The sequence below is a fragment of the Oncorhynchus mykiss genome, chromosome 28 (assembly GCF_013265735.2).
Source record: "Oncorhynchus mykiss isolate Arlee chromosome 28, USDA_OmykA_1.1, whole genome shotgun sequence".
NCBI lineage: Eukaryota > Metazoa > Chordata > Actinopteri > Salmoniformes > Salmonidae > Oncorhynchus > Oncorhynchus mykiss.
In genome coordinates, this window is record NC_048592.1 from 8,488,598 (window position 1) to 8,513,412 (window position 24,815).

General features: G+C 45.1%; 8 protein-coding genes across 8 annotated transcripts in view; 7 read left to right on the top strand and 1 right to left on the bottom strand.

Annotated features, from left to right (window-relative positions):
- The window catches only part of LOC118936616 (dynein heavy chain 11, axonemal-like), a 41,830-nt gene that overhangs the window by 8,274 nt on the left and 8,741 nt on the right, over positions 1-24,815 (bottom strand). The gene's annotated exons all lie outside the window — the stretch shown is intronic.
- On the top strand, positions 1,027-2,048 carry LOC118944886 (cyclin-dependent kinase 5 activator 1-like). The gene has a single exon (XM_036967099.1). It carries the CDS (start codon positions 1,042-1,044, stop codon positions 1,990-1,992), a length of 951 nt encoding a protein of 316 aa, XP_036822994.1. The 5' UTR covers positions 1,027-1,041; the 3' UTR covers positions 1,993-2,048.
- LOC118944882 (cyclin-dependent kinase 5 activator 1-like) lies at positions 4,737-5,759 on the top strand. The gene has a single exon (XM_036967095.1). It carries the CDS (start codon positions 4,737-4,739, stop codon positions 5,694-5,696), a length of 960 nt encoding a protein of 319 aa, XP_036822990.1. The 3' UTR covers positions 5,697-5,759.
- LOC118944885 (cyclin-dependent kinase 5 activator 1-like) lies at positions 7,981-9,217 on the top strand. Its single transcript, XM_036967098.1, has one exon. The coding sequence runs from the start codon at positions 8,250-8,252 to the stop codon at positions 9,198-9,200; it is 951 nt and encodes a 316-aa protein (XP_036822993.1). The 5' UTR covers positions 7,981-8,249; the 3' UTR covers positions 9,201-9,217.
- LOC118944884 (cyclin-dependent kinase 5 activator 1-like) lies at positions 11,695-12,970 on the top strand. Its single transcript, XM_036967097.1, has one exon. It carries the CDS (start codon positions 11,964-11,966, stop codon positions 12,912-12,914), a length of 951 nt encoding a protein of 316 aa, XP_036822992.1. The 5' UTR covers positions 11,695-11,963; the 3' UTR covers positions 12,915-12,970.
- LOC118944883 (cyclin-dependent kinase 5 activator 1-like) lies at positions 15,573-16,681 on the top strand. Its single transcript, XM_036967096.1, has one exon. The coding sequence runs from the start codon at positions 15,659-15,661 to the stop codon at positions 16,616-16,618; it is 960 nt and encodes a 319-aa protein (XP_036822991.1). The 5' UTR covers positions 15,573-15,658; the 3' UTR covers positions 16,619-16,681.
- LOC118944887 (cyclin-dependent kinase 5 activator 1-like) lies at positions 19,263-20,284 on the top strand. The gene has a single exon (XM_036967100.1). The coding sequence runs from the start codon at positions 19,278-19,280 to the stop codon at positions 20,226-20,228; it is 951 nt and encodes a 316-aa protein (XP_036822995.1). The 5' UTR covers positions 19,263-19,277; the 3' UTR covers positions 20,229-20,284.
- On the top strand, positions 22,887-23,932 carry LOC110508452 (cyclin-dependent kinase 5 activator 1-like). The gene has a single exon (XM_021588976.2). It carries the CDS (start codon positions 22,973-22,975, stop codon positions 23,930-23,932), a length of 960 nt encoding a protein of 319 aa, XP_021444651.2. The 5' UTR covers positions 22,887-22,972.

Genomic DNA, 24,815 nt, shown 5'->3' on the forward strand with positions numbered 1-24,815 from the left:
AAAAACGTTTGAATTAAGTTGTATAATTTTTTATTTCAGCTACTGCTGGTTGTTATGTTGCGTTTTACATGAAAATGCAATTTAGCCTACTTTTATTGCGCATTTTAAGCTAGCCCTCCAGTCAGTTCTGACATAGAAGTAGGTCTGTATGCTCCCCACTTCAAATAGCGATTATAGGCGCTCACATATTCGTCCCCAGGCTAAATGCGCATAATTGGAGTAGATTGCTAAAGTGAATTTACTAACGCACAATTTAGGGGGAAGAATAGTCTGCTGATGAAAGAGATAAGCGGGAGCCTGACAGAGCTGCCAATATAATTTGACAGACCATTGACATCCATGCAAAACACTCGCCAGATACATGTTATTCAGCCACTGAGGACAGAAATGTAACGCCGTGACGTACCAGACACTCAGAGGTTATTTTTTTTTCAATGTATTGAGCTAGGCTGTATCAAATACGAGGCAAATTCTATCACGGGGAACAATATACTTTATTTATTTGTTTATTTGTTTATTTTTGCCCACATCAAATTTATAATCTTTCACAAAATCGCCTCTATGACATACTTCTTTATTACGACGTGGAAACTCGATTTCAGAACCTTGGACAATTCTGATGTTCACAACCATAACAGCCTTGAACTCAAAGCACTGGACAACCCGTCTTTACCTTTCAATTAACAAAGTAAATGTAGAAATATCTTTATAACTTTTTCACATATCAACTTGAAATCAGTGAGTAATATTTTTGTTTTGCTTTGGAATGTTATATTGCTCATGTTTATGAACACAGAGCACTAATGTCTATGCTTAATACTGTGATTTAGAATCTGTCCCAAATGGAACCCTGTTTCCTATATAAAGCACTGCGTTTGACCAGACCCCTTTGGGCCATGGTCAAAAGCAGTGCACTTTATAGGGAATAGGTTGCCATTTCAGAGACAGCCAGAGCTGAGCTAGCTAGGCCTACTGAACTGATGCCATTCATTTCATTTTGCTAATATTGAAGCATTTTGTTTTCCACAGGCACTATTGACCATGGGAACCGCAATGTCTATTTCACTCCGCAAGAAGGCAGTCCTCTTCAAAGATGGGCCGGACACTGTGGGCCACTTGATGGAAGTCCAGACTGGTAAGAGCGCAAAAGACAAGACTCTGAAGCGCTACTCACCATGGAGGCGGATTGTGAAGAAGAAGAGCTCCAAGAAGGTTCAGGCCCACGAAAACACCAACCAAAACAACATTGCCCATCTGAGTAATGAGAACCTGGAGAAGTCTCAGTCCTTCTCCAACCTGTCCACCCTCACCCTGGAGAAGTCTCAGTCCTGTGATAAGCTGTCCACCCAGGACCAAGGCACTCCAGCCATCTCCAACAGCTCCAACAACTCCGTCTCGACTGCCCCCTTATCCAACTCAAACACGGCCCCCGACACGCCCCAGATGGTGACCGTCCAGGACCTCGACACTCCCAGGAGGCTGGTGATGGTCCAAGCTACAACCGGCGAGCTGCTGCGCTGTCTGGGTGAGTTCCTGTGCCGGCGCTGCTACCGGCTCCAGGACATGTCTTCCATGGACCCGGTGCTGTGGCTGCGGGTGGTGGACCGTTATCTGCTGGACAACTGCTATCAGAGCCAGAGCTGCATCAATCCGGCCGCTGTGGTCTTCCTCTACATGCTGTGCCGCGAGGTGGTTTCCTACGAGGTGGCTACCTTGCACGAGCTGCATGCCGTGCTGCTCACCTGCCTCTATACGACCTGCTCCTACATGGGCAACGAGATCGCCTACCCCCTGAAACCCTTCCTGGTGGACACCTGCAGGCAGACCTTCTGGATCCGCTGCATGACCATCACCAAGCTGATGAGTGTCAAGATGCTCCAGATGAACACAGACCCTAACTTCTTCTGCCAGGTGTTTGCTGACCTGAAGAACGAGAGCCAGAAGGAGGAGAAGAAGAGCCGCCTGCTCAGCGGTGTGTACAGCACTCAGTGAGGGACCTAGGGTATAGGGGCCAGGGGAGGGCGGGTGCCAACTACAGTCTGACATTTCAAAATGGGAGGGAGGAGGATTGGTTGGCGGGGGGGAAGAGGGTGAGCTTTGATGGGAAAAGATGATTTATAGATTTTAAGGGTTAATGTGAGGGTAAATTTGACTTGAAAGAGAACACAAATCGGTAGCTATGAATGTGTGGAGGACTGAGGCTTTAGCTTACGATCTACTATACCAGCTGACTGTCTGATGTGTGCACTTCCTACTACGGGAGGATTGGAGATACCTTTGAGTGACTGGGCTAGTGCTCACATCACACTGAGGCTGCAGCCCACCAGCCCATCTGACTGTGGGAGATGTATACTTCCTACCACTGGAGGGAAGTAGGCACCCTTGAGTGACTGGACTAGTGTTCACATCACACTGAGGCTGCAGCCCACCAGCCCATCTGACTGTGGGAGATGTATACTTCCTACCACTGGAGGGAAGGAGGCACCCTTGAGTGACTGGACTAGTGCTCACATCACACTGAGGCTGCAGCCCACCAGCCCATCTGACTGTGGGAGATGTATACTTCCTACCACTGGAGGGAAGGAGGCACCCTTGAGTGACTGGACTAGTGCTCACATCACACTGAGGCTGCAGCCCACCAGGCTATTGTTCTGACTGTGGGAGATGTGCACTTCCTACCACTGGAGGGAAGGAGGCACCCTTGAGTGATTGGACTAGTGCTCAGATCATGGTTGAACAGACAAGCTGCGACCCTGGCGCTTTAGACAGTGAAGTAAACACCAATGTTCCCGCTCAGCAAGAACGGGACAGTTCTGGGGGACAGGGGTTTGTTTGAGGACCATTGGTTCTGATAAATTTGAACAAATAGTATGACTGTTTTGAAATAAAATGCTTTAAATAATTTCTTAAAAACATCACATGTTGTGTCATTATTATTTTACAAATATATATTTTCCTTATCATTTTGAGATCTTGGTGGGGATAATACTTTACGAGTGGTGGAAAAAGAACCCAATTGTCATACTTGAGTAAAAGTAAAGATACTTAATAGAAAATGACTCAAGTAAAAGTCACCCAGTAAAATATGACTTGAGTAAAAGTCTAAAAGTATCTGGTTTTAAATGTACTTAAGTATCAAAAGGGAAAGCAAAGTCTATATATCAAATTCCTTATATTATGCAGATGTTCTTGTTTTTATTTATTTATGGAAAGCCAGGGGCACAGTCTAACAATATTTTACAAACCAGATCAGAGGCAGTAGTGATGAGTTCTCTTAATAAGTGTATGAATTTGACCGTTTTGCTGTCCTGCCTGAGCATTGGAAATGTAAGGAGCACATCTTTTCTTTCTGAATGTTGTCAAGTAGAAGTAAAAGTTAAAAATATATACATTCTCAAGTAAAGTACCAGTAACCATGGAAACAAGATATTCTCAGTGTGTGTGTCGTGTACATGTAGATTTACAGTGATATTTACATTACAACATCAGTTGTCTTAGTGTTACCCAGAGAACAGGATGGTCTTAAACGCCTGCTCTCTACTGCACTGACCCAATATCTCCTACTGACAGACACACACAGGGAGAGAGATTTGAGTTTATGAGATATTGATAATATATTGGGACAGTAATTAGGGATGGGGAGGTACTTGAATATTCAAACCGAGCTTAGTCTAGTATAGGATCAACTGTTGTATGATTTTTAAAATTCTTTAAAAAAACGTTTGAATTAAGTTGTATAATTTTTTATTTCAGCTACTGCTGGTTGTTATGTTGCGTTTTACATGAAAATGCAATTTAGCCTACTTTTATAGCGCACTTTAAGCTAGCCCTCCAGTCAGTCCTGACATAGAAGTAGGTCTGTATGCTCCTCACTTCAAATAGCGATTATAGGCGCTCACATATTCGTCCCCAGGCTAAATGCGCATAATTGGAGTAGATTGCTAAAGTGAATTTACTAACGCACAATTTAGGGGGAAGAATAGTCTGCTGATGAAAGAGATAAGCGGGAGCCTGACAGAGCTGCCAATATAATTTGACAGACCATTGACATCCATGCAAAACACTCGCCAGATACATGTTATTCAGCCACTGAGGACAGAAATGTAACGCCGTGACGTAACAGACACTCAGAGGTTATTTCGTTTTCAATTTATTGAGCTAGGCTGTATCAAATATGAGGCAAATTCTATCACGGGGAACATCAGACTTTATTTATTTGTTTATTTTTGCCCACATCAAACTTATGTTTCACAAAATCGCCTCTATGACATACTTCTTTATTACGACGTGAAAACTCGATTTCAGAACCTTGGACAATTCTGATGTTCACAACCATAACAGCCTTGAACTCAAAGCACTGGAGAACCCGTCTTTACCTTTCAATTAACAAAGTAAATGTAGAAATATCTTTATAACTTTTTCACATATCAACTTGAAATCAGTGAGTAATATTTTTGTTTTGCTTTGGAATGTTATATTGCTCATGTTTATGAACACAGAGCACATGCTTAATACTGTGATTTAGAATCTGTCCCAAATGGAACCCTGTTTCCTATATAAAGGATTGCGTTTGACCAGACCCCTTTGGGCCATGGTCAAAAGCAGTGCACTTTAAAGGGAATAGGTTGCCATTTCAGAGACAGCCAGAGCTGAGCTAGCTAGGCCAACTGAACTGACGCCATGCATTTCATTTAGCTAATATTGAAGCATTTTGTTTTCCACAGGCACTATTGACCATGGGAACCGCAATGTCTATTTCACTCCGCAAGAAGGCAGCCCTCTTCAAGGATGGGCCGGACACTGTGGGCCACTTGATGGAAGTCCAGACTGGTAAGAGCGCAAAAGACAAGACTCTGAAGTGCTACTCACCATGGAGGCGGATTGTGAAGAAGAAGAGTTCCAAGAAGGTTCAGGCCCACGAGAACACCAACCAAAACAACATTGCCCATCTGAGTAATGAGAACCTGGAGAAGTCTCAGTCCTTCTCCAACCTGTCCACCCTCACCCTGGAGAAGTCTCAGTCCTGTGATAAGCTGTCCACCCAGGACCAAGGCACTCCAGCCATCTCCAAAAGCTCCAACAACTCCGTCTCGTCAGTCGAGACGGCCCCCTTATCCAACTCAAACATGGCCCCCGACACGCCCCAGATGGTGACCGTCCAGGACCTCGACACTCCCAGGAGGCTGGTGATGGTCCAAGCTACAACCGGCGAGCTGCTGCGCTGTCTGGGTGAGTTCCTGTGCCGGCGCTGCTACCGGCTCCAGGACATGTCTTCCATGGACCCGGTGCTGTGGCTGCGGGTGGTGGACCGTTATCTGCTGGATAACTGCTATCAGAACCAGAGCTGTATCAATCCGGCCGCTGTGGTCTTCCTCTACATGCTGTGCCGCGAGGCGGTTTCCTCCGAGGTGGCCACCTTGCACGAGCTGCATGCCGTGCTGCTCACCTGCCTCTATACGACCTGCTCCTACATGGGCAACGAGATCGCCTACCCCCTGAAACCCTTCCTGGTGGACACCTGCAGGCAGACCTTCTGGATCCGCTGCATGACCATCACCAAGCTGATGAGTGTCAAGATGCTCCAGATGAACACAGACCCTAACTTCTTCTGCCAGGTGTTTGCTGACCTGAAGAATGAGAGCCAGAAGGAGGAGAAGAAGAGCCGCCTGCTCAGCGGTGTGTACAGCACTCAATGAGGGACCTAGGGTATAGGGGCCAGGGGAGGGCGGGTGCCAACTACAGTCTGACAATTCAAAATGGGAGGGAGGAGGATTGGTTGGCGGGGGGGAAGAGGGTGAGCTTTGATGGGAGAAGATGATTTATAGATTTTAAGGGTTAATGTGAAGGTAAATTTGACTTGAAAGAGAACACAAATCGGTAGCTATGAATGTGTGGAGAACTGAGGCTTTAGCTTACGATCTACTATACCAGCTGACTGTCTGATGTGTGCACTTCCTACTACGGGAGGGAAGGAGGCACCTTTGAGTGACTGGACTAGTGCTCACATCACACTGAGGCTGCAGCCCACCAGCCTATTGTTCTGACTGTGGGAGATGTGCACTTCCTACTACGGGAGGGAAGTAGGCACCCTTGAGTGACTGGACTAGTGCTCACATCGCACTGAGGCTGCAGCCCACCAGCCCATCTGACTGTGGGAGATGTATACTTCCTACCACTGGAGGGAAGGAGGCACCCTTGAGTGACTGAACTAGTGCTCAGATCATGGTTGAACTGACAAGCTGCGACCCTGGTGCTTTAGACAGTGAAGTGAACACCAATGTTCCCCCTCAGCAAGAACGGGACAGTTCTAGGGGACAGGGGTTCGTTTGAGGACCATTTGGTTTCTTATGAATTTGAACAAATAGTATGACTGTTTTGAAATAAAATGCTTTAAATAATTTCTTAAAAACATCACGTTGTGTCCTTATTATTTTACAAATATATATTTTACTTGTCATTTTGAGATCTTGGTGGAGATAATACTTTACGAGTGGTGGAAAAAGAACCCAATTGTCATACTTGAGTAAAAGTAAAGATACTTAATAGAAAATGACTCAAGTAAAAGTCACCCAGTAAAATATGACTTGAGTAAAAGTCTAAAGGTATCTGGTTTTAAATGTACTTAAGTATCAAAAGGGAAAGCAAAGTCTATATATCAAATTCCTTATATTATGCAGATGTTCTTGTTTTTATTTATTTATGGAAAGCCAGGGGCACAGTCTAACAATATTTTACAAACCAGATCAGGGGCAGTAGTGATGAGTTCTCTTAATAAGTGTATGAATTTGACCGTTTTTCTGTCCTGCCTGAGCATTGGAAATGTAAGGAGCACATCTTTTCTTTCTGAATGTTGTCAAGTAGAAGTAAAAGTTAAAAATATATACATTCTCAAGTAAAGTACCAGTAACCATGGAAACAAGATATTCTCAGTGTGTGTGTCGTGGACATGTAGATTTACAGTGATATTTACATTACAACATCAGTTGTCTTAGTGTTACCCAGAGAACAGGATGGTCTTAAACGCCTGCTCTCTACTGCACTGACCCAATATCTCCTACAGACAGACACACACAGGGAGAGAGATTTGAGTTTGTGAGATATTGATAATATATTGGGACAGTAATTAGGGATGGGGAGGTACTTGAATATTCAAACCGAGCTTAGTCTAGTATAGGATCAACTGTTGTATGATTTTTAAAATTCTTTAAAAAAACGTTTGAATTAAGTTGTATAATTTTTTATTTCAGCTACTGCTGGTTGTTATGTTGCGTTTTACATGAAAATGCAATTTAGCCTACTTTTATTGCGCATTTTAAGCTAGCCCTCCAGTCAGTTCTGACATAGAAGTAGGTCTGTATGCTCCCCACTTCAAATAGCGATTATAGGCGCTCACATATTCGTCCCCAGGCTAAATGCGCATAATTGGAGTAGATTGCTAAAGTGAATTTACTAACGCACAATTTAGGGGGAAGAATAGTCTGCTGATGAAAGAGATAAGCGGGAGCCTGACAGAGCTGCCAATATAATTTGACAGACCATTGACATCCATGCAAAACACTCGCCAGATACATGTTATTCAGCCACTGAGGACAGAAATGTAACGCCGTGACGTACCAGACACTCAGAGGTTTTTTTTTTTTCAATTTATTGAGCTAGGCTGTATCAAATACGAGGCAAATTCTATCACGGGGAACAATATACTTTATTTATTTGTTTATTTGTTTATTTTTGCCCACATCAAATTTATAATCTTTCACAAAATCGCCTCTATGACATACTTCTTTATTACGACGTGGAAACTCGATTTCAGAACCTTGGACAATTCTGATGTTCACAACCATAACAGCCTTGAACTCAAAGCACTGGACAACCCGTCTTTACCTTTCAATTAACAAAGTAAATGTAGAAATATCTTTATAACTTTTTCACATATCAACTTGAAATCAGTGAGTAATATTTTTGTTTTGCTTTGGAATGTTATATTGCTCATGTTTATGAACACAGAGCACTAATGTCTATGCTTAATACTGTGATTTAGAATCTGTCCCAAATGGAACCCTGTTTCCTATATAAAGCACTGCGTTTGACCAGACCCCTTTGGGCCATGGTCAAAAGCAGTGCACTTTATAGGGAATAGGTTGCCATTTCAGAGACAGCCAGAGCTGAGCTAGCTAGGCCTACTGAACTGATGCCATGCATTTCATTTTGCTAATATTGAAGCATTTTGTTTTCCACAGGCACTATTGACCATGGGAACCGCAATGTCTATTTCACTCCGCAAGAAGGCAGTCCTCTTCAAAGATGGGCCGGACACTGTGGGCCACTTGATGGAAGTCCAGACTGGTAAGAGCGCAAAAGACAAGACTCTGAAGCGCTACTCACCATGGAGGCGGATTGTGAAGAAGAAGAGCTCCAAGAAGGTTCAGGCCCACGAAAACACCAACCAAAACAACATTGCCCATCTGAGTAATGAGAACCTGGAGAAGTCTCAGTCCTTCTCCAACCTGTCCACCCTCACCCTGGAGAAGTCTCAGTCCTGTGATAAGCTGTCCACCCAGGACCAAGGCACTCCAGCCATCTCCAACAGCTCCAACAACTCCGTCTCGACTGCCCCCTTATCCAACTCAAACACGGCCCCCGACACGCCCCAGATGGTGACCGTCCAGGACCTCGACACTCCCAGGAGGCTGGTGATGGTCCAAGCTACAACCGGCGAGCTGCTGCGCTGTCTGGGTGAGTTCCTGTGCCGGCGCTGCTACCGGCTCCAGGACATGTCTTCCATGGACCCGGTGCTGTGGCTGCGGGTGGTGGACCGTTATCTGCTGGACAACTGCTATCAGAGCCAGAGCTGCATCAATCCGGCCGCTGTGGTCTTCCTCTACATGCTGTGCCGCGAGGTGGTTTCCTACGAGGTGGCTACCTTGCACGAGCTGCATGCCGTGCTGCTCACCTGCCTCTATACGACCTGCTCCTACATGGGCAACGAGATCGCCTACCCCCTGAAACCCTTCCTGGTGGACACCTGCAGGCAGACCTTCTGGATCCGCTGCATGACCATCACCAAGCTGATGAGTGTCAAGATGCTCCAGATGAACACAGACCCTAACTTCTTCTGCCAGGTGTTTGCTGACCTGAAGAACGAGAGCCAGAAGGAGGAGAAGAAGAGCCGCCTGCTCAGCGGTGTGTACAGCACTCAGTGAGGGACCTAGGGTATAGGGGCCAGGGGAGGGCGGGTGCCAACTACAGTCTGACATTTCAAAATGGGAGGGAGGAGGATTGGTTGGCGGGGGGGAAGAGGGTGAGCTTTGATGGGAAAATATGATTTATAGATTTTAAGGGTTAATGTGAGGGTAAATTTGACTTGAAAGAGAACACAAATCGGTAGCTATGAATGTGTGGAGGACTGAGGCTTTAGCTTACGATCTACTATACCAGCTGACTGTCTGATGTGTGCACTTCCTACTACGGGAGGATTGGAGATACCTTTGAGTGACTGGGCTAGTGCTCACATCACACTGAGGCTGCAGCCCACCAGCCCATCTGACTGTGGGAGATGTATACTTCCTACCACTGGAGGGAAGTAGGCACCCTTGAGTGACTGGACTAGTGTTCACATCACACTGAGGCTGCAGCCCACCAGCCCATCTGACTGTGGGAGATGTATACTTCCTACCACTGGAGGGAAGGAGGCACCCTTGAGTGACTGGACTAGTGCTCACATCACACTGAGGCTGCAGCCCACCAGCCCATCTGACTGTGGGAGATGTATACTTCCTACCACTGGAGGGAAGGAGGCACCCTTGAGTGACTGGACTAGTGCTCACATCACACTGAGGCTGCAGCCCACCAGGCTATTGTTCTGACTGTGGGAGATGTGCACTTCCTACCACTGGAGGGAAGGAGGCACCCTTGAGTGATTGGACTAGTGCTCAGATCATGGTTGAACAGACAAGCTGCGACCCTGGCGCTTTAGACAGTGAAGTAAACACCAATGTTCCCGCTCAGCAAGAACGGGACAGTTCTGGGGGACAGGGGTTTGTTTGAGGACCATTGGTTCTGATAAATTTGAACAAATAGTATGACTGTTTTGAAATAAAATGCTTTAAATAATTTCTTAAAAACATCACAAGTTGTGTCATTATTATTTTACAAATATATATTTTCCTTATCATTTTGAGATCTTGGTGGGGATAATACTTTACGAGTGGTGGAAAAAGAACCCAATTGTCATACTTGAGTAAAAGTAAAGATACTTAATAGAAAATGACTCAAGTAAAAGTCACCCAGTAAAATATGACTTGAGTAAAAGTCTAAAGGTATCTGGTTTTAAATGTGCTTAAGTATCAAAAGGGAAAGCAAAGTCTATATATCAAATTCCTTATATTATGCAGATGTTCTTGTTTTTATTTATTTATGGAAAGCCAGGGGCACAGTCTAACAATATTTTACAAACCAGATCAGAGGCAGTAGTGATGAGTTCTCTTAATAAGTGTATGAATTTGACCGTTTTGCTGTCCTGCCTGAGCATTGGAAATGTAAGGAGCACATCTTTTCTTTCTGAATGTTGTCAAGTAGAAGTAAAAGTTAAAAATATATACATTCTCAAGTAAAGTACCAGTAACCATGGAAACAAGATATTCTCAGTGTGTGTGTCGTGTACATGTAGATTTACAGTGATATTTACATTACAACATCAGTTGTCTTAGTGTTACCCAGAGAACAGGATGGTCTTAAACGCCTGCTCTCTACTGCACTGACCCAATATCTCCTACTGACAGACACACACAGGGAGAGAGATTTGAGTTTATGAGATATTGATAATATATTGGGATAGTAATTAGGGATGGGGAGGTACTTGAATATTCAAACCGAGCTTAGTCTAGTATAGGATCAACTGTTGTATGATTTTTAAAATTCTTTAAAAAAACGTTTGAATTAAGTTGTATAATTTTTTATTTCAGCTACTGCTGGTTGTTATGTTGCGTTTTACATGAAAATGCAATTTAGCCTACTTTTATAGCGCATTTTAAGCTAGCCCTCCAGTCAGTCCTGACATAGAAGTAGGTCTGTATGCTCCTCACTTCAAATAGCGATTATAGGCGCTCACATATTCGTCCCCAGGCTAAATGCGCATAATTGGAGTAGATTGCTAAAGTGAATTTACTAACGCACAATTTAGGGGGAAGAATAGTCTGCTGATGAAAGAGATAAGCGGGAGCCTGACAGAGCTGCCAATATAATTTGACAGACCATTGACATCCATGCAAAACACTCGCCAGATACATGTTATTCAGCCACTGAGGACAGAAATGTAACGCCGTGACGTACCAGACACTCAGAGGTTTTTTTTTTTTCAATTTATTGAGCTAGGCTGTATCAAATACGAGGCAAATTCTATCACGGGGAACAATATACTTTATTTATTTGTTTATTTGTTTATTTTTGCCCACATCAAATTTATAATCTTTCACAAAATCGCCTCTATGACATACTTCTTTATTACGACGTGGAAACTCGATTTCAGAACCTTGGACAATTCTGATGTTCACAACCATAACAGCCTTGAACTCAAAGCACTGGACAACCCGTCTTTACCTTTCAATTAACAAAGTAAATGTAGAAATATCTTTATAACTTTTTCACATATCAACTTGAAATCAGTGAGTAATATTTTTGTTTTGCTTTGGAATGTTATATTGCTCATGTTTATGAACACAGAGCACTAATGTCTATGCTTAATACTGTGATTTAGAATCTGTCCCAAATGGAACCCTGTTTCCTATATAAAGCACTGCGTTTGACCAGACCCCTTTGGGCCATGGTCAAAAGCAGTGCACTTTATAGGGAATAGGTTGCCATTTCAGAGACAGCCAGAGCTGAGCTAGCTAGGCCTACTGAACTGATGCCATGCATTTCATTTTGCTAATATTGAAGCATTTTGTTTTCCACAGGCACTATTGACCATGGGAACCGCAATGTCTATTTCACTCCGCAAGAAGGCAGTCCTCTTCAAAGATGGGCCGGACACTGTGGGCCACTTGATGGAAGTCCAGACTGGTAAGAGCGCAAAAGACAAGACTCTGAAGCGCTACTCACCATGGAGGCGGATTGTGAAGAAGAAGAGCTCCAAGAAGGTTCAGGCCCACGAAAACACCAACCAAAACAACATTGCCCATCTGAGTAATGAGAACCTGGAGAAGTCTCAGTCCTTCTCCAACCTGTCCACCCTCACCCTGGAGAAGTCTCAGTCCTGTGATAAGCTGTCCACCCAGGACCAAGGCACTCCAGCCATCTCCAACAGCTCCAACAACTCCGTCTCGACTGCCCCCTTATCCAACTCAAACACGGCCCCCGACACGCCCCAGATGGTGACCGTCCAGGACCTCGACACTCCCAGGAGGCTGGTGATGGTCCAAGCTACAACCGGCGAGCTGCTGCGCTGTCTGGGTGAGTTCCTGTGCCGGCGCTGCTACCGGCTCCAGGACATGTCTTCCATGGACCCGGTGCTGTGGCTGCGGGTGGTGGACCGTTATCTGCTGGACAACTGCTATCAGAGCCAGAGCTGCATCAATCCGGCCGCTGTGGTCTTCCTCTACATGCTGTGCCGCGAGGTGGTTTCCTACGAGGTGGCTACCTTGCACGAGCTGCATGCCGTGCTGCTCACCTGCCTCTATACGACCTGCTCCTACATGGGCAACGAGATCGCCTACCCCCTGAAACCCTTCCTGGTGGACACCTGCAGGCAGACCTTCTGGATCCGCTGCATGACCATCACCAAGCTGATGAGTGTCAAGATGCTCCAGATGAACACAGACCCTAACTTCTTCTGCCAGGTGTTTGCTGACCTGAAGAACGAGAGCCAGAAGGAGGAGAAGAAGAGCCGCCTGCTCAGCGGTGTGTACAGCACTCAGTGAGGGACCTAGGGTATAGGGGCCAGGGGAGGGCGGGTGCCAACTACAGTCTGACATTTCAAAATGGGAGGGAGGAGGATTGGTTGGCGGGGGGGAAGAGGGTGAGCTTTGATGGGAAAAGATGATTTATAGATTTTAAGGGTTAATGTGAGGGTAAATTTGACTTGAAAGAGAACACAAATCGGTAGCTATGAATGTGTGGAGGACTGAGGCTTTAGCTTACGATCTACTATACCAGCTGACTGTCTGATGTGTGCACTTCCTACTACGGGAGGATTGGAGATACCTTTGAGTGACTGGGCTAGTGCTCACATCACACTGAGGCTGCAGCCCACCAGCCCATCTGACTGTGGGAGATGTATACTTCCTACCACTGGAGGGAAGTAGGCACCCTTGAGTGACTGGACTAGTGTTCACATCACACTGAGGCTGCAGCCCACCAGCCCATCTGACTGTGGGAGATGTATACTTCCTACCACTGGAGGGAAGGAGGCACCCTTGAGTGACTGGACTAGTGCTCACATCACACTGAGGCTGCAGCCCACCAGCCCATCTGACTGTGGGAGATGTATACTTCCTACCACTGGAGGGAAGGAGGCACCCTTGAGTGACTGGACTAGTGCTCACATCACACTGAGGCTGCAGCCCACCAGGCTATTGTTCTGACTGTGGGAGATGTGCACTTCCTACCACTGGAGGGAAGGAGGCACCCTTGAGTGATTGGACTAGTGCTCAGATCATGGTTGAACAGACAAGCTGCGACCCTGGCGCTTTAGACAGTGAAGTAAACACCAATGTTCCCGCTCAGCAAGAACGGGACAGTTCTGGGGGACAGGGGTTTGTTTGAGGACCATTGGTTCTGATAAATTTGAACAAATAGTATGACTGTTTTGAAATAAAATGCTTTAAATAATTTCTTAAAAACATCACAAGTTGTGTCATTATTATTTTACAAATATATATTTTCCTTATCATTTTGAGATCTTGGTGGGGATAATACTTTACGAGTGGTGGAAAAAGAACCCAATTGTCATACTTGAGTAAAAGTAAAGATACTTAATAGAAAATGACTCAAGTAAAAGTCACCCAGTAAAATATGACTTGAGTAAAAGTCTAAAGGTATCTGGTTTTAAATGTGCTTAAGTATCAAAAGGGAAAGCAAAGTCTATATATCAAATTCCTTATATTATGCAGATGTTCTTGTTTTTATTTATTTATGGAAAGCCAGGGGCACAGTCTAACAATATTTTACAAACCAGATCAGAGGCAGTAGTGATGAGTTCTCTTAATAAGTGTATGAATTTGACCGTTTTGCTGTCCTGCCTGAGCATTGGAAATGTAAGGAGCACATCTTTTCTTTCTGAATGTTGTCAAGTAGAAGTAAAAGTTAAAAATATATACATTCTCAAGTAAAGTACCAGTAACCATGGAAACAAGATATTCTCAGTGTGTGTGTCGTGTACATGTAGATTTACAGTGATATTTACATTACAACATCAGTTGTCTTAGTGTTACCCAGAGAACAGGATGGTCTTAAACGCCTGCTCTCTACTGCACTGACCCAATATCTCCTACTGACAGACACACACAGGGAGAGAGATTTGAGTTTATGAGATATTGATAATATATTGGGACAGTAATTAGGGATGGGGAGGTACTTGAATATTCAAACCGAGCTTAGTCTAGTATAGGATCAACTGTTGTATGATTTTTAAAATTCTTTAAAAAAACGTTTGAATTAAGTTGTATAATTTTTTATTTCAGCTACTGCTGGTTGTTATGTTGCGTTTTACATGAAAATGCAATTTAGCCTACTTTTATAGCGCATTTTAAGCTAGCCCTCCAGTCAGTCCTGACATAGAAGTAGGTCTGTATGCTCCTCACTTCAAATAGCGATTATAGGCGCTCACATATTCGTCCCCAGGCTAAATGCGCATAATTGGAGTAGATTGCTAAAGTGAATTTACTAACGCACAATTTAGGGGGAAGAATAGTCTGCTGATGAAAGAGATAAGCGGGAGCCTGACAGAGCTGCCAATATAATTTGACAGACCATTGACATCCATGCAAAACACTCGCCAGATACATGTTATTCAGCCACTGAGGACAGAAATGTAACGCCGTGACGTAACAGACACTCAGAGGTTATTTCGTTTTCAATTTATTGAGCTAGGCTGTATCAAATATGAGGCAAATTCTATCACGGGGAACATCAGACTTTATTTATTTGTTTATTTTTGCCCACATCAAACTTATGTTTCACAAAATCGCCTCTATGACATACTTCTTTATTACGACGTGAAAACTCGATTTCAGAACCTTGGACAATTCTGATGTTCACAACCATAACAGCCTTGAACTCAAAGCACTGGAGAACCCGTCTTTACCTTTCAATTAACAAAGTAAATGTAGAAATATCTTTATAACTTTTTCACATATCAACTTGAAATCCGTGAGTAATATTTTTGTTTTGCTTTGGAATGTTATATTGCTCATGTTTATGAACACAGAGCACATGCTTAATACTGTGATTTAGAATCTGTCCCAAATGGAACCCTGTTTCCTATATAAAGGATTGCGTTTGACCAGACCCCTTTGGGCCATGGTCAAAAGCAGTGCACTTTAAAGGGAATAGGTTGCCATTTCAGAGACAGCCAGAGCTGAGCTAGCTAGGCCAACTGAACTGACGCCATGCATTTCATTTAGCTAATATTGAAGCATTTTGTTTTCCACAGGCACTATTGACCATGGGAACCGCAATGTCTATTTCACTCCGCAAGAAGGCAGCCCTCTTCAAGGATGGGCCGGACACTGTGGGCCACTTGATGGAAGTCCAGACTGGTAAGAGCGCAAAAGACAAGACTCTGAAGCGCTACTCACCATGGAGGCGGATTGTGAAGAAGAAGAGTTCCAAGAAGGTTCAGGCCCACGAGAACACCAACCAAAACAACATTGCCCATCTGAGTAATGAGAACCTGGAGAAGTCTCAGTCCTTCTCCAACCTGTCCACCCTCACCCTGGAGAAGTCTCAGTCCTGTGATAAGCTGTCCACCCAGGACCAAGGCACTCCAGCCATCTCCAAAAGCTCCAACAACTCCGTCTCGTCAGTCGAGACGGCCCCCTTATCCAACTCAAACATGGCCCCCGACACGCCCCAGATGGTGACCGTCCAGGACCTCGACACTCCCAGGAGGCTGGTGATGGTCCAAGCTACAACCGGCGAGCTGCTGCGCTGTCTGGGTGAGTTCCTGTGCCGGCGCTGCTACCGGCTCCAGGACATGTCTTCCATGGACCCGGTGCTGTGGCTGCGGGTGGTGGACCGTTATCTGCTGGATAACTGCTATCAGAACCAGAGCTGTATCAATCCGGCCGCTGTGGTCTTCCTCTACATGCTGTGCCGCGAGGCGGTTTCCTCCGAGGTGGCCACCTTGCACGAGCTGCATGCCGTGCTGCTCACCTGCCTCTATACGACCTGCTCCTACATGGGCAACGAGATCGCCTACCCCCTGAAACCCTTCCTGGTGGACACCTGCAGGCAGACCTTCTGGATCCGCTGCATGACCATCACCAAGCTGATGAGTGTCAAGATGCTCCAGATGAACACAGACCCTAACTTCTTCTGCCAGGTGTTTGCTGACCTGAAGAATGAGAGCCAGAAGGAGGAGAAGAAGAGCCGCCTGCTCAGCGGTGTGTACAGCACTCAATGAGGGACCTAGGGTATAGGGGCCAGGGGAGGGCGGGTGCCAACTACAGTCTGACAATTCAAAATGGGAGGGAGGAGGATTGGTTGGCGGGGGGGAAGAGGGTGAGCTTTGATGGGAGAAGATGATTTATAGATTTTAAGGGTTAATGTGAAGGTAAATTTGACTTGAAAGAGAACACAAATCGGTAGCTATGAATGTGTGGAGAACTGAGGCTTTAGCTTACGATCTACTATACCAGCTGACTGTCTGATGTGTGCACTTCCTACTACGGGAGGGAAGGAGGCACCTTTGAGTGACTGGACTAGTGCTCACATCACACTGAGGCTGCAGCCCACCAGCCTATTGTTCTGACTGTGGGAGATGTGCACTTCCTACTACGGGAGGGAAGTAGGCACCCTTGAGTGACTGGACTAGTGCTCACATCACACTGAGGCTGCAGCCCACCAGCCTATTGTTCTGACTGTGGGAGATGTATACTTCCTACTACGGGAGGGAAGTAGGCACCCTTGAGTGACTGGACTAGTGCTCACATCGCACTGAGGCTGCAGCCCACCAGCCCATCTGACTGTGGGAGATGTGTACTTCCTACCACTGGAGGGAAGGAGGCACCCTTGAGTGACTGAACTAGTGCTCAGATCATGGTTGAACTGACAAGCTGCGACCCTGGTGCTTTAGACAGTGAAGTGAACACCAATGTTCCCCCTCAGCAAGAACGGGACAGTTCTAGGGGACAGGGGTTCGTTTGAGGACCATTTGGTTTCTTATGAATTTGAACAAATAGTATGACTGTTTTGAAATAAAATGCTTTAAATAATTTCTTAAAAACATCACGTTGTGTCCTTATTATTTTACAAATATATATTTTACTTGTCATTTTGAGATCTTGGTGGAGATAATACTTTACGAGTGGTGGAAAAAGAACCTAATTGTCATACTTGAGTAAAAGTAAAGATACTTAATAGAAAATGACTCAAGTAAAAGTCACCCAGTAAAATATGACTTGAGTAAAAGTCTAAAAGTATCTGGTTTTAAATGTACTTAAGTATCAAAAGGGAAAGCAAAGTCTATATATCAAATTCCTTATATTATGCAGATGTTCTTGTTTTTATTTATTTATGGAAAGCCAGGGGCACAGTCTAACAATATTTTACAAACCAGATCAGGGGCAGTAGTGATGAGTTCTCTTAATAAGTGTATGAATTTGACCGTTTTTCTGTCCTGCCTGAGCATTGGAAATGTAAGGAGCACATCTTTTCTTTCTGAATGTTGTCAAGTAGAAGTAAAAGTTAAAAATATATACATTCTCAAGTAAAGTACCAGTAACCATGGAAACAAGATATTCTCAGTGTGTGTGTCGTGGACATGTAGATTTACAGTGATATTTACATTACAACATCAGTTGTCTTAGTGTTACCCAGAGAACAGGATGGTCTTAAACGCCTGCTCTCTACTGCACTGACCCAATATCTCCTACAGACAGACACACACAGGGAGAGAGATTTGAGTTTGTGAGATATTGATAATATATTGGGACAGTAATTAGGGATGGGGAGGTACTTGAATATTCAAACCGAGCTTAGTCTAGTATAGGATCAACTGTTGTATGATTTTTAAAATTCTTTAAAAAAACGTTTGAATTAAGTTGTATAATTTTTTATTTCAGCTACTGCTGGTTGTTATGTTGCGTTTTACATGAAAATGCAATTTAGCCTACTTTTATTGCGCATTTTAAGCTAGCCCTCCAGTCAGTTCTGACATAGAAGTAGGTCTGTATGCTCCTCACTTCAAATAGCGATTATAGGCGCTCACATATTCGTCCCCAGGCTAAATGCGCATAATTGGAGTAGATTGCTAAAGTGAATTTACTAACGCACAATTTAGGGGGAAGAATAGTCTGCTGATGAAAGAGATAAGCGGGAGCCTGACAGAGCTGCCAATATAATTTGACAGACCATTGACATCCATGCAAAACACTCGCCAGATACATGTTATTCAGCCACTGAGGACAGAAATGTAACGCCGTGACGTACCAGACACTCAGAGGTTTTTTTTTTTTCAATTTATTGAGCTAGGCTGTATCAAATACGAGGCAAATTCTATCACGGGGAACAATATACTTTATTTATTTGTTTATTTGTTTATTTTTGCCCACATCAAACTTATGTTTCACAAAATCGCCTCTATGACATACTTCTTTATTACGACGTGGAAACTCGATTTCAGAACCTTGGACAATTCTGATGTTCACAACCATAACAGCCTTGAACTCAAAGCACTGGACAACCCGTCTTTACCTTTCAATTAACAAAGTAAATGTAGAAATATCTTTATAACTTTTTCACATATCAACTTGAAATCAGTGAGTAATATTTTTGTTTTGCTTTGGAATGTTATATTGCTCATGTTTATGAACACAGAGCACTAATGTCTATGCTTAATACTGTGATTTAGAATCTGTCCCAAATGGAACCCTGTTTCCTATATAAAGCACTGCGTTTGACCAGACCCCTTTGGGCCATGGTCAAAAGCAGTGCACTTTATAGGGAATAGGTTGCCATTTCAGAGACAGCCAGAGCTGAGCTAGCTAGGCCTACTGAACTGATGCCATTCATTTCATTTTGCTAATATTGAAGCATTTTGTTTTCCACAGGCACTATTGACCATGGGAACCGCAATGTCTATTTCACTCCGCAAGAAGGCAGTCCTCTTCAAAGATGGGCCGGACACTGTGGGCCACTTGATGGAAGTCCAGACTGGTAAGAGCGCAAAAGACAAGACTCTGAAGCGCTACTCACCATGGAGGCGGATTGTGAAGAAGAAGAGCTCCAAGAAGGTTCAGGCCCACGAAAACACCAACCAAAACAACATTGCCCATCTGAGTAATGAGAACCTGGAGAAGTCTCAGTCCTTCTCCAACCTGTCCACCCTCACCCTGGAGAAGTCTCAGTCCTGTGATAAGCTGTCCACCCAGGACCAAGGCACTCCAGCCATCTCCAACAGCTCCAACAACTCCGTCTCGACTGCCCCCTTATCCAACTCAAACACGGCCCCCGACACGCCCCAGATGGTGACCGTCCAGGACCTCGACACTCCCAGGAGGCTGGTGATGGTCCAAGCTACAACCGGCGAGCTGCTGCGCTGTCTGGGTGAGTTCCTGTGCCGGCGCTGCTACCGGCTCCAGGACATGTCTTCCATGGACCCGGTGCTGTGGCTGCGGGTGGTGGACCGTTATCTGCTGGACAACTGCTATCAGAGCCAGAGCTGCATCAATCCGGCCGCTGTGGTCTTCCTCTACATGCTGTGCCGCGAGGTGGTTTCCTACGAGGTGGCTACCTTGCACGAGCTGCATGCCGTGCTGCTCACCTGCCTCTATACGACCTGCTCCTACATGGGCAACGAGATCGCCTACCCCCTGAAACCCTTCCTGGTGGACACCTGCAGGCAGACCTTCTGGATCCGCTGCATGACCATCACCAAGCTGATGAGTGTCAAGATGCTCCAGATGAACACAGACCCTAACTTCTTCTGCCAGGTGTTTGCTGACCTGAAGAACGAGAGCCAGAAGGAGGAGAAGAAGAGCCGCCTGCTCAGCGGTGTGTACAGCACTCAGTGAGGGACCTAGGGTATAGGGGCCAGGGGAGGGCGGGTGCCAACTACAGTCTGACATTTCAAAATGGGAGGGAGGAGGATTGGTTGGCGGGGGGGAAGAGGGTGAGCTTTGATGGGAAAAGATGATTTATAGATTTTAAGGGTTAATGTGAGGGTAAATTTGACTTGAAAGAGAACACAAATCGGTAGCTATGAATGTGTGGAGGACTGAGGCTTTAGCTTACGATCTACTATACCAGCTGACTGTCTGATGTGTGCACTTCCTACTACGGGAGGATTGGAGATACCTTTGAGTGACTGGGCTAGTGCTCACATCACACTGAGGCTGCAGCCCACCAGCCCATCTGACTGTGGGAGATGTATACTTCCTACCACTGGAGGGAAGTAGGCACCCTTGAGTGACTGGACTAGTGTTCACATCACACTGAGGCTGCAGCCCACCAGCCCATCTGACTGTGGGAGATGTATACTTCCTACCACTGGAGGGAAGGAGGCACCCTTGAGTGACTGGACTAGTGCTCACATCACACTGAGGCTGCAGCCCACCAGCCCATCTGACTGTGGGAGATGTATACTTCCTACCACTGGAGGGAAGGAGGCACCCTTGAGTGACTGGACTAGTGCTCACATCACACTGAGGCTGCAGCCCACCAGGCTATTGTTCTGACTGTGGGAGATGTGCACTTCCTACCACTGGAGGGAAGGAGGCACCCTTGAGTGATTGGACTAGTGCTCAGATCATGGTTGAACAGACAAGCTGCGACCCTGGCGCTTTAGACAGTGAAGTAAACACCAATGTTCCCGCTCAGCAAGAACGGGACAGTTCTGGGGGACAGGGGTTTGTTTGAGGACCATTGGTTCTGATAAATTTGAACAAATAGTATGACTGTTTTGAAATAAAATGCTTTAAATAATTTCTTAAAAACATCACATGTTGTGTCATTATTATTTTACAAATATATATTTTCCTTATCATTTTGAGATCTTGGTGGGGATAATACTTTACGAGTGGTGGAAAAAGAACCCAATTGTCATACTTGAGTAAAAGTAAAGATACTTAATAGAAAATGACTCAAGTAAAAGTCACCCAGTAAAATATGACTTGAGTAAAAGTCTAAAGGTATCTGGTTTTAAATGTGCTTAAGTATCAAAAGGGAAAGCAAAGTCTATATATCAAATTCCTTATATTATGCAGATGTTCTTGTTTTTATTTATTTATGGAAAGCCAGGGGCACAGTCTAACAATATTTTACAAACCAGATCAGAGGCAGTAGTGATGAGTTCTCTTAATAAGTGTATGAATTTGACCGTTTTGCTGTCCTGCCTGAGCATTGGAAATGTAAGGAGCACATCTTTTCTTTCTGAATGTTGTCAAGTAGAAGTAAAAGTTAAAAATATATACATTCTCAAGTAAAGTACCAGTAACCATGGAAACAAGATATTCTCAGTGTGTGTGTCGTGTACATGTAGATTTACAGTGATATTTACATTACAACATCAGTTGTCTTAGTGTTACCCAGAGAACAGGATGGTCTTAAACGCCTGCTCTCTACTGCACTGACCCAATATCTCCTACTGACAGACACACACAGGGAGAGAGATTTGAGTTTATGAGATATTGATAATATATTGGGACAGTAATTAGGGATGGGGAGGTACTTGAATATTCAAACCGAGCTTAGTCTAGTATAGGATCAACTGTTGTATGATTTTTAAAATTCTTTAAAAAAACGTTTGAATTAAGTTGTATAATTTTTTATTTCAGCTACTGCTGGTTGTTATGTTGCGTTTTACATGAAAATGCAATTTAGCCTACTTTTATAGCGCATTTTAAGCTAGCCCTCCAGTCAGTCCTGACATAGAAGTAGGTCTGTATGCTCCTCACTTCAAATAGCGATTATAGGCGCTCACATATTCGTCCCCAGGCTAAATGCGCATAATTGGAGTAGATTGCTAAAGTGAATTTACTAACGCACAATTTAGGGGGAAGAATAGTCTGCTGATGAAAGAGATAAGCGGGAGCCTGACAGAGCTGCCAATATAATTTGACAGACCATTGACATCCATGCAAAACACTCGCCAGATACATGTTATTCAGCCACTGAGGACAGAAATGTAACGCCGTGACGTAACAGACACTCAGAGGTTATTTCGTTTTCAATTTATTGAGCTAGGCTGTATCAAATATGAGGCAAATTCTATCACGGGGAACATCAGACTTTATTTATTTGTTTATTTTTGCCCACATCAAACTTATGTTTCACAAAATCGCCTCTATGACATACTTCTTTATTACGACGTGAAAACTCGATTTCAGAACCTTGGACAATTCTGATGTTCACAACCATAACAGCCTTGAACTCAAAGCACTGGACAACCCGTCTTTACCTTTCAATTAACAAAGTAAATGTAGAAATATCTTTATAACTTTTTCACATATCAACTTGAAATCAGTGAGTAATATTTTTGTTTTGCTTTGGAATGTTATATTGCTCATGTTTATGAACACAGAGCACATGCTTAATACTGTGATTTAGAATCTGTCCCAAATGGAACCCTGTTTCCTATATAAAGGATTGCGTTTGACCAGACCCCTTTGGGCCATGGTCAAAAGCAGTGCACTTTAAAGGGAATAGGTTGCCATTTCAGAGACAGCCAGAGCTGAGCTAGCTAGGCCAACTGAACTGACGCCATGCATTTCATTTAGCTAATATTGAAGCATTTTGTTTTCCACAGGCACTATTGACCATGGGAACCGCAATGTCTATTTCACTCCGCAAGAAGGCAGCCCTCTTCAAGGATGGGCCGGACACTGTGGGCCACTTGATGGAAGTCCAGACTGGTAAGAGCGCAAAAGACAAGACTCTGAAGCGCTACTCACCATGGAGGCGGATTGTGAAGAAGAAGAGTTCCAAGAAGGTTCAGGCCCACGAGAACACCAACCAAAACAACATTGCCCATCTGAGTAATGAGAACCTGGAGAAGTCTCAGTCCTTCTCCAACCTGTCCACCCTCACCCTGGAGAAGTCTCAGTCCTGTGATAAGCTGTCCACCCAGGACCAAGGCACTCCAGCCATCTCCAAAAGCTCCAACAACTCCGTCTCGTCAGTCGAGACGGCCCCCTTATCCAACTCAAACATGGCCCCCGACACGCCCCAGATGGTGACCGTCCAGGACCTCGACACTCCCAGGAGGCTGGTGATGGTCCAAGCTACAACCGGCGAGCTGCTGCGCTGTCTGGGTGAGTTCCTGTGCCGGCGCTGCTACCGGCTCCAGGACATGTCTTCCATGGACCCGGTGCTGTGGCTGCGGGTGGTGGACCGTTATCTGCTGGATAACTGCTATCAGAACCAGAGCTGTATCAATCCGGCCGCTGTGGTCTTCCTCTACATGCTGTGCCGCGAGGTGGTTTCCTACGAGGTGGCTACCTTGCACGAGCTACATGCCGTGCTGCTCACCTGCCTCTATACGACCTGCTCCTACATGGGCAACGAGATCGCCTACCCCCTGAAACCCTTCCTGGTGGACACCTGCAGGCAGACCTTCTGGATCCGCTGCATGACCATCACCAAGCTGATGAGTGTCAAGATGCTCCAGATGAACACAGACCCTAACTTCTTCTGCCAGGTGTTTGCTGACTTGAAGAACGAGAGCCAGAAGGAGGAGAAGAAGAGCCGCCTGCTCAGCGGTGTGTACAGCACTCAATGAGGGACCTAGGGTATAGGGGCCAGGGGAGGGCGGGTGCCAACTACAGTCTGACAATTCAAAATGGGAGGGAGGGGGATTGGTTGGCGGGGGGGAAGAGGGTGAGCTTTGATGGGAAAAGATGATTTATAGATTTTAAGGGTTAATGTGAGGGTAAATTTGACTTGAAAGAGAACACAAATCGGTAGCTATGAATGTGTGGAGGACTGAGGCTTTAGCTTACGATCTACTATACCAGCCTACTGTCTGATGTGTGCACTTCCTACTACGGGAGGATTGGAGATACCTTTGAGTGACTGGGCTAGTGCTCACATCACACTGAGGCTGCAGCCCACCTGACTGTGGGAGATGTATACTTCCTACCACTGGAGGGAAGGAGGCACCCTTGAGTGACTGGACTAGTGCTCACATCACACTGAGGCTGCAGCCCACCAGCCCATCTGACTGTGGGAGATGTATACTTCCTACCACTGGAGGGAAGGAGGCACCCTTGAGTGACTGGACTAGTGCTCACATCACACTGAGGCTGCAGCCCACCAGCCCATCTGACTGTGGGAGATGTGTACTTCCTACCACTGGAGGGAAGGAGGCACCCTTGAGTGACTGGACTAGTGCTCACATCACACTGAGGCTGCAGCCCACCAGCCTATTGTTCTGACTGTGGGAGATGTGCACTTCCTACCACTGGAGGGAAGGAGGCACCCTTGAGTGACTGGACTAGTGCTCAGATCATGGTTGAACAGACAAGCTGCAACCCTGGTGCTTTAGACAGTGAAGTAAACACCAATGTTTCCGCTCAGCACGAAACGGGACAGTTCTGGGGGACAGGGGTTTGTTTGAGGACCATTGGTTCTGATAAATTTGAACAAATAGTATGACTGTTTTG

Coding starts and splice junctions, on each gene's coding strand:
- LOC118944886 (XM_036967099.1), top strand. CDS start 1,042: ATGGGAACCGCAATGTCTATTTCACTCCGCAAGAAGGCAGTCCTCTTC.
- LOC118944882 (XM_036967095.1), top strand. CDS start 4,737: ATGGGAACCGCAATGTCTATTTCACTCCGCAAGAAGGCAGCCCTCTTC.
- LOC118944885 (XM_036967098.1), top strand. CDS start 8,250: ATGGGAACCGCAATGTCTATTTCACTCCGCAAGAAGGCAGTCCTCTTC.
- LOC118944884 (XM_036967097.1), top strand. CDS start 11,964: ATGGGAACCGCAATGTCTATTTCACTCCGCAAGAAGGCAGTCCTCTTC.
- LOC118944883 (XM_036967096.1), top strand. CDS start 15,659: ATGGGAACCGCAATGTCTATTTCACTCCGCAAGAAGGCAGCCCTCTTC.
- LOC118944887 (XM_036967100.1), top strand. CDS start 19,278: ATGGGAACCGCAATGTCTATTTCACTCCGCAAGAAGGCAGTCCTCTTC.
- LOC110508452 (XM_021588976.2), top strand. CDS start 22,973: ATGGGAACCGCAATGTCTATTTCACTCCGCAAGAAGGCAGCCCTCTTC.